The sequence below is a fragment of the Choloepus didactylus genome, chromosome 12 (assembly GCF_015220235.1).
Source record: "Choloepus didactylus isolate mChoDid1 chromosome 12, mChoDid1.pri, whole genome shotgun sequence".
Classification (NCBI taxonomy): Eukaryota; Metazoa; Chordata; class Mammalia; order Pilosa; family Megalonychidae; genus Choloepus; species Choloepus didactylus.
The window spans coordinates 96,362,616-96,371,809 of record NC_051318.1 but is presented as its reverse complement, the minus strand read 5'-3'; the positions used below and the strand labels follow the sequence as shown (position 1 = coordinate 96,371,809).

Sequence of the window (9,194 nt, the reverse complement as noted above, 5' to 3'; positions counted from 1 at the left end):
TTGCTTTCTCCAAATCAACATGAAAAAGGAAAGCAAAGGTCTTATGACTATGTTTTTAACTTTCTTCGGTTAAGTCGTCAGCTCTGCTTTTCCCCCACTTCTTAGCGTCCAGGGTCAACGGGTAACCTTTTATAGATCACAAGACTGGATTTGCTATATTTGGTCTCCATCCAGCTTCTTTATTATTCCCCTTGTGCAGTACACAGTTCTGTAGACACACCAGATGAAACAGAGAAACAAAACCACGAGATAATTCCCAGACTGTTTGCTAACTGATTTTACACCTAAATGTTTTTTTCTTTACTTACTTATTTATTCATTTATTTATTTTAGTTCTACTTTTCCAAATATGACCAAGACAAAAAAGTTATTAGTCTATTTACATCTTTTTATTTTTAATTAATATGTATTCATTTATTTTAGTACGAACTGATTTTAGACTGTTGTTCCTTGTTAGTCCACAAAATAATGAATGGTCTTTTTATTCATGAATCTTCGAAAATAGAAATTCTGGGGGGGAGTAGGGGAAGTATATTTCTGGTAGACTCATTTGTCACAGACTAATTGGTTCTTCCTTTGCCACAGTTTCCTAATCTGTTTAACAGTGGGGTTCAGGAAGAATTATGTTTTCTTTTCTTCTTGAGGCCCAGGACGTTTGACCAAAGCTGTTGCAGGTTCTACGGCTAGTGTCAGAATTCAGAACTGGGACCCAAGCCTTCCCATTCCCAACTGAGCACTGGAGTTTCAGAAAGTCTGTGCAAACTCAAAGTCTGGACTGGGCTTCTCTCTCAGGATGATCCCTGGAAACATGATTTGAGGTCATTTTGCAATCTGCAAGATTCTGCGAGCTTGGGCTGTTCCCTGGGGATTTGTTGTCTGACATTCTATGGAGGAGTGTCTAACAGACCATTTAGAACTGGAATTCTAGGGACCTCCTAACTCTAAACCTGAGCAGAGCCAAATCCTCCAAGACTCAGACTCAACCTACTTTCTTCAGGGTTGAACCAGGACAGAACTGGTATACACTGAAACATTTTAGGGCACACCCACATCTCTGGTTGAACCGGAACAGAAGGGAATGGAAGCGCATGTGGGTCATCAACCCACTAATAGCGTGCCCCTTCGTCCTCGCTCGCTAAGTTACAGAAGAAGTCTCCTCAAAATATTAGAATTTTGCTTCGTCCCTAAAATATTTTTTTCATTTTGCATAAAACTAATAGTGAATCACCACCAGTCCCTTGTCTCGAATGACAAATCAGCCCAGTGTGTGCACAGATTTTGTCCAAGTCTGTACAAGAGTGGAATACTTTAAGAGTGTGCGATGTTTGAAATCCTAATCTGCCACGAGGATTTCTCTCAATTGCTCGGGGACAAGAGAGGGCAAGCACGGCCCCGCGGAGGGGGAGAAAGCGAAGCGAGGCTGAGTCACGTAACGCCCTTGGGTGGGGCCCACGGAAGATAAAGAAGTCAGGTCACGAGGACACATGGCGTGCAACATTTTTGGGCGCCACAGAAAAAACTGAGAAAACGTTCGTGTAGATGCACAAAATCTCCACGGCCTTTAGGCTCACGGTGGGGAAGGCGGGTAGAGAAGGGCGGGCCCGAGTTAGTCCATTTTACACGGCGAACCCAGGAAAGACCACCCGCGGTGGCACAAATCTGCAACACCAGGCCCAGAGGAAAACTGGGAGGAAGCGAATTCAGAACTGGAAAATCCAGGAGGCCCATAAAGGAGCCCCTCTCCCTCCCATGTCGGGTTCCGCGATCAGCCGGGGTAATGGGCTGGCTCGCGCGCAGCGCTCGGCCCCGCCCCGCCCACAGACCCCGCCCCGCCCCGCCCACAGACCCCGCCCCGCCCCGCCCACAGACCCCGCCCTGTCCTTCGCCCGTAGCGCTCCAGGGCGCCACGGCCACGCCCACGGCCACGCCCCTCCCTCCGGCCCACGCCCACAGGCCCCGCTCAGGCCCGCCCCGGCCCGCCCCCGTGGGTGCGCGAGCCGCCCCGGTGCTTGCGCCAGAGCTGCTGGGCTGTGGGATCCGCGCCGCAGTCGCCGCCTCAGCTGCTGCCGGAGCCGCTCGCTCGTCGCCAGTCACCGCTGAGCCGCGCCCGGAGCCCGGCCGAGAGGCTGCAGCCCGGAGCCCGCCGCCCCTGCCCCGAGCCCGCCGCCGCCCTCCGAGGGCCCCTAAGGCCACGCCATGGTGAAGGTGACGTTCAACTCGGCTCTGGCCCAGAAGGAAGCCAAGAAGGACGAGCCCAAGAGCGGCGAGGAGGCGCTCATCATCCCCCCCGACGCCGTCGCCGTGGACTGCAAGGTCCGGGGGCCGGGAGCCGGCGGCTCGTGGGGGTGTCCCCGGGAGGTTGGGGAGACCGAGGCTCCGGCCCGGCAGGCGAGCGCAGCGCGGGGCCTGCGGCTCCTGCGCACCCAGGGGCGCGGAGCGAGGGGCCCAGAGCGAGGTTCCCCGAGAGAGCCGAGCTCCCCTCCCCCGCGGGCCTGTTTTTTTTGTTTTGTTTTGTTTTGTTTGTAGGGAGCCTTGTGCGCAGGAAGCGGTTTCTAACGCCGGATGGGGCCGAGGTCTGCCCTGGGCGCCTCGGGGGGAGTGAGGTGCGCGGGGCCCGGGCTGGGGTCGACCCGGAGACCTGCAGCCTCGTGCACAACCACAACAAACAGGTCGGCACTTCCTTCCCGGTGTAAATAATGTGCCTAAAATGGCTGACATCACTACCCGCCTCAGCCTCTGGAGCCGCTTGCTTTCGTTTCCAGGCTGAGCAGCACTTGGACAAAGTCCAGCAGCTGGAAGCTCCTCGGGTTAAAAGCCGCTTCCTCTTTACCAGTTTTTCCGCAGCCCGTGGTTATTGGCAGGTGAACTTCAGCGCCAGGTCTGGGGAAGGGGCGAGGGAGCCGGCGAGGGGAGAAAGCAAGGTGGCAGCCGGCTCAGCAGACGTTCTGGAGGTTTTGATGATTAAAGCAGAAATAAACCTGTTAAAGGTCAGCAGTTACTGTGTGGATGTTGGTGCAAAACCAGCAGTTGACTTTTACATATATCAGCATCCTTCTGAGGACCCCCTTACTCTAAATGGAACTAAACGTGAGAAACTCGTCCCCACGTCCCATATGACATATCCCTTTATTTTGGAACTCTCCCCACTTTTAGCCCTAAGTGAATATCATGAGTGGAACCGTTCTTGTTTTACTTCTAGTTTCTAGTAATAAACTGTTTAAATATGCATCTAGTTGTTAACAGAGGTTAAAAAGGAAAGCCCCACCGCCTATTTCTACCAGATCTTTAAGTTGCAAAAATTCATCCTGTAGAAATAAGCTGTAAAAGTTATTTAAATTGCCCAGCTTATTTTTTGTTGTTAGCATTTTCCAAGACCATTTATCAGTAGGTTAAACTTAGTTTTCACTTTAAAACACCAGTAATTTGTGTGCCAGGTATGAGTAATAAGCTTATTTTTAAGTATTTTGGTCGAAGGAAAATTACTGCTGAAAAACAGATCACTAATAAAGTAAAACTTTTGAGAATATACTGTTAATCTGGACGTGCCTGGACTTATTTTCTGGCAGTGGTCTAGTTAAAAACAAACGTGAGGGGTTAATTTTTAAGTGACTGCCTTTGAAGTAGGAACAGTGGGTTGCTTCTCTAAATGGATTAAAAGGTTTTGGTATCAGTATTGTTTTCCTGAATTCATTGCTAACAGTCTTGTTTGTAAAAGAAAATGTTTGGAATGCACAGAAAATAATTCCAGGAGCAAATTAATATTTTCACCCTGTCTATCTAACATTCATTGTACCTAAAATAGATTGGTAAAGAATCAAGCACCCAGTCACAACAATCTCAAACCTCTCTTTTTTTGGAAAAGCCTATAAACAAATGTAACTCCTCCCATTTAAAAAAAAAAAAAAGGAGAAAGCATCGATGATGTCACTTCAGAAAGCTTTTCTCTCTGTCAGAGTGGAGGAGATTTGAAAATCTGGACCAGAATCAGAATTAAATTTACTGGGCAGCTTTAAATCAGACTTCTGACATTTTTTCTCATCATTTCTGACATGGCGACTGTTTTGAGATTCTCAGAATTTCTCACAAGTTCATCATATTTAAATTTTATGGTCATAGCAGCTATAAAAAGTAGCCATTCATAGCTCTGTGCTTTATTTTCTATTTCTATTTTCTCAGATCCCCATAGCCAAAGAAAAGTGCGGGTACTAAGCTGTGAAGGCCAGAGTCTTCCTTTGTAACCACAGCAGTCACGGATGAATTGGCAAATACAGAATGACTAATTCTTTTTCTTGCTGTAAGCTGAAAGACTTCTTTTCTTCCTCGGTGACAAAATATTGCTCTACATTAAAAGTAGAATCCTTATAATCAGTCTGTCGCCTAACGGGTAAATGAAAACCTTGCTTGATGACAGCAGACATTTGTGAAAGAAAGCTCAGATCTCTTGATCGCAGAGCTGAGGCTGTGATTACATAATGTTTTCTGGCCTCTTGGTGGTGACTGTGTGGGAACTACCTTGTCTGCTTCGTGCAGAACCAGCAGTGGTGTGTTTTGCCTGGGGCTTTTCCTTGGCCTGGTTGGCTGAGAAGATCAAGCAAAGCGAGTTATGTCCCAGAACTCCTGCACAAGAACTAACCCTGAACCCTCCCCCAGAGCACAGTTCCATGTTTCAACTTCTGAGACCAGTGTTCCTCAAATTGAGCTCTTTAGGGCTGCCGGCTCCTATATCTCAAATTCTGGTTTGAAAATGCAGATTGCACTACCTATTAGGCCACAAGAATTCTCACTCCAGCCAGCTGGCTTGTACAAGAAGCATTCCAGTACTTCCCCCCTGCTCCTGCTATTTCTTTAGCCCATTTTCTCTCTGCAGAATGAGAACCCTCCAGAACCAGTTCCAATGCCCTCATTTTCAATCTTGTAGTCTTTCCAGTAGCAATTAATCCCAGCAGCCATTTTTGTTGATTATATTATTGCAACTAGCTTGCTATTGATTGTTTTCCTGTGTTTTCTCTTGAACTATACGTTCTCTACCAGTTGAAGTTGGCACAGGCTCTTAGAGGTATAGAAATAGCAGAGTCAGACCTACATTTTGTGTAGCATGGGTGAATTTGAAATTACGTACGTGTTTTAGGCACGTATGAGTATAGGCAGCAATTTATGCACTTACTTTTTGAGTCCATAACTTGGAAAAGTGTTATATATATGCAAATATCAAAATAAGTACTTAATATATTGAGACAGAAGTACAAGTTTGTCATTATGTAACTGCTTGATCTTGGGTTTAAATTTCTAGTCTTCCTCTGTAGAATGAGAGGGTAGGACCAGATGGGCTGTGAGGACGCTCCCGACTTTCATATTCTGTGAAGATGCCAGGATTATATAATTATATTTGGCAGGAATTAAATTGTTTTAATTGTGAAAAATAACTACCTCCTCAGCCTAACCAGACTGTTCCTTTTTTCTCCTTCCCATGTTTAAGTTGAACATTTTACATTCCTCCCCCGTATTAGAAAACAACAGGCCAAAGCGAAAGGAGATGGAGAGGTGTTACGTAATGAACTAAATTCTTATTTTTTCGGTTGCCTCACTGTAGAACAGTGGTGGTCAGCGACTCTTGTTATAATGCCTGCTTGTGAAACCTCTTTCCCAATATCGGGCTTCTGCAAAGCTTACTGGCTTTGTAGGTATCCCCAGAAGTCATTTTGCTGATAGTGTTGCCTCCTCCTTACACTGCAGCTTTTCTGAAAAAGGGAGAGAAAAGTTAAAAGTGCTTCGGTAGAGAAGATGGGGCAGGACAGGAGCTTGAAGGAGTGAGAAGGGTGATTAACCCAGCAAGTTCTGATTTTCCACAAAATGCCTATTTGGACCCTAGTTCCTGTATGCTCTCTCACTTTCCCTCTTTGCACAAACAGGGCTGAAGGGTGTGGAAATTTAGCTTTTCATTGCTGGTCTTTTGTTTGTTTGCTTGCAGGAACCTAAAATGCATACCTGGACATTTCCTGAAGTGTGTTAATCTTTAGGGGGGTGATTGGAGCTTGGTTCTTATTAACCAATATGCATGTCATTACCTAGTTATGTAATGTAGTGTTTGTAAACATAGGCTGGTAAAAATTTTTCAGCCATTACGTTTTGGCTCTCCATGAGGATATTGACATCCTGAAGTGAAAGTTTTAGGGCTGTGTGATAAATTAATTGCCCCTGTGCATCCCAGGCACCTTGGCAGGACTTCTGTGGGCACATTCCCCACACAGGGGCACGGTGGGTTGCTTATTGGGTACTTGTAGGGCAAGTTACCTGCCTGAGGTCCTTCCAGGTATGTAGCCTTCCCAGGTGTCATCTTAATCGTATTTTATTCCCAACCAGAGGCAAACATGTTATCCTTTGCAAAATCATGTCTGTAAGATCTCATGGAATTCCACTCTGCCATATAAGAGGTTTGTGAATATAGAAGTATTTTTTTAACCAGAAATACATCCTGAACACATTACAGCCCCTTCTAAATTTGACTTAAAATTTAACTTTTATTATGTGTTTTTAAAGCTTGGTTTGCATGGAAATTTACATAGGAAAATGTGAATAAGTGATTGGGAAATTCTGTGGCTTCTGGGACATTTTTTTTTCCCTCTTAGCTTTGTCATACCATAGCTTAAATATCTGGAATGTTGTTTATAGAAAGGCGCTTTGTTTTTCCAAAACATTTTAACTAAAATTTCGTGAACTGCTTTGCCTAGCATAGTATCAGTAAAGGAAGATCCAGAAAAAACAAAAATGGTATCCTTTCAAATACGACATCGGTGAATTCATCCTCTTAAACTTCTTGGCAAACATGGCACTTTGTATTAGAGCTTAGACTGAAGGAGTTAAGGGCCTTTCCACCAAAGGACTTGAGGCCATAAATACTTCCTGTTAAACAAAATAAAGGATTTATCTATAATGAATTTCTGAATGAGGTGGTTTTTATCTAAATAGTAACACTAGGGCCATGTTTCAAGAAGCTTATATTATGTGTAAAGATAGTGATTTCCTGGCTCTTCTTCGTTTTTCTTTGCACAAAGCTGAACAATGAAGGTCTTCTGCAGGGTAGATGGCTGAAAGTTGAAAATTGGAAATTATATTGCAGAAATGATCCTAAGAACAGCTTCCATTTGATTCTGATTGCGCCCTTCAATCAACATTTACAACAAAAGCAATTCCTTAATCGTTTTTAAGGCAATATACAATATAATCTCATTTTATGTGTTACCAACAATCAAGTGAATAAGATTCTTTTAAATAATTGCAGATTTGAACTCTTCAGTTGTTACAGAAAGACCCTATTTGCAGCATTTCTATAATTTTACCATCACTTAGGTAAAAACCAAGTAGAAATGGATATTAACCATTTTTATTAAACAGAAAAATTTAAATCTTGAGTCATAGAAATGAAAAAATTACCCTTGTTTTTATGAAAGAGGGATAAACTTATTTTTTCACTTAATGTTTTCTCTTTTAATGTTGATAAGTTTTCAGCAGTAATTTTTTTACTTAAGCTGATACCAATATGACAGAAGAGAAGTTAACATTGAGGTAAAGTTTACATAGTTTATAAACAGTACTTCCATTTTCAGGTTAAATATCTGGGGGATTTATTTGGGAAGCTGACAAACTAAATGTGATGTTATTTGATATTTGAAGCAGAATTTCATACTTTGTAAACAACAAGAAGTTTTGGTGATTTTTGAATATTTATGTTTAATATGTAAATGCCAAAATTGTAAAAAAAAAAAAATTGTCTTTAAGAATGAGTTACACGTAAAGCTTAAATCTTGAATATTTTCTCTTCTTTAAATGTGATTACAATATTTAAAATTACTTAATATAAAAAAACCAGAAAGTTAAGTTGCATCGTTAAATCACTTTGATCACTGCAGGGTCTAAAGAAGACCTGTCATGTATTGGGAAAAGTGATTTTGAGAGGTCTGTAAAATTCGTTTTGTCAGATAGTCTTTCTAGTATTTCCAGTCTACTGTATATACTACTCTTTCAGTTCTTATCTTTCATTTTATAGCTTTTTCTTTCAATTCATTTTTTTCCCTTGCTTTCATTTTAGTTCTAGGACATAAAATTTCCCAGGCCCATCAGTTTTAGCTAGGTGTGCTAGGCATGTTAAGTGGAGATGGCACACTCACTGCCTCCCGGGCTAAGCAGATGAATAAGGGAAGCTGGGCTCTTTGCATATTAAACAAGTTGGAATATTTTTGATTTCCATGAAAATAAATAAATACATATGTAAATACATAAATACATATGTATATTTCCCGTGTTCCTGATTTTCCAGTTTTTAAAAGGAAGCTAGAAATGAGGATTTTTATTTGAAATGTCAACAATGCATAAGTTCATACAAGAATTTTAGGCAAAAACCCTTGACACCTTGGGCAAGCCAGGAACCCTCCAAAGCCTCAGTTCCTCCTTTGTAAAGTAGGCTTGTCGCACTAGCCTTAGCATTGTTATGATTAAGCTAACAGTGACTGGCTCAGAGTTAGAAATTCATTAAATGTTCTTTTCTTCCATCCCCATCTATTAAAGTCCCACTCCCCACCCTCTCCCAGCCATTCTTGTTTTAGAATATTTTTGTGTTATTATTGCTTTCCCTGATCTCAGATGTCAATTACATAACTCTCGAATATTGCTGGTGCTTTTTGGCTCACAGGGTGTTGTGGTGAGAATTCATGCCTGCGTCTTAAAGACCCTTAGCAAACAGCTCTCTCCACGTCATAGTTAAAAGTCTATATATCTCCATTACATAATGGGTGTTGATAGAATTTTTTAAATTTAATTTTTGGTTTTAGCAATGTCTTACTTAGTTTTAAAGTGCAGCTAGTCCTGCCGTATCTCAGAGGAACCCACTTTTAGAAAATTGAGGTATAATTATATACAGTAAAATGCACAGACCCTGAATGTACAGCTAGATGATTTTTTTAAGAATAACTGGCCTTTCTTTTTTTTTAATAACAAGGTTACAAATTACTCTGTTAAAACAAGATTATAAGTACAATAGCTATAATTCCACTGCAGTCAGCAGTTACAATCCCCCCTCATTTGTGTTCCTTCCTCACTCCTGAGGCATTTGAAACTGTGACCACTGGCTGCTTTAAACTGAAGAGAGACGAGTAAATTATGGGGCTGAGGAACGGAATTATTCTGCCTGCCTTGCTTTC

The 9,194-nt window shown here is 42.5% G+C and overlaps 1 protein-coding gene across 1 annotated transcript in view; it reads left to right on the top strand.

The window, feature by feature from the left end:
• The first annotated feature begins 2,009 nt into the window (after nt 1-2,009).
• Nucleotides 2,010-9,194, top strand: part of ITM2B (integral membrane protein 2B) — a 31,959-nt gene continuing 24,774 nt past the window's right edge. Inside the window, exon 1 of the mRNA XM_037799762.1 lies at nt 2,010-2,313. Coding sequence (XP_037655690.1) covers nt 2,197-2,313 — 117 coding nt within the window. The 5' untranslated portion in view covers nt 2,010-2,196. The remainder of the gene's footprint in view (nt 2,314-9,194) is intronic.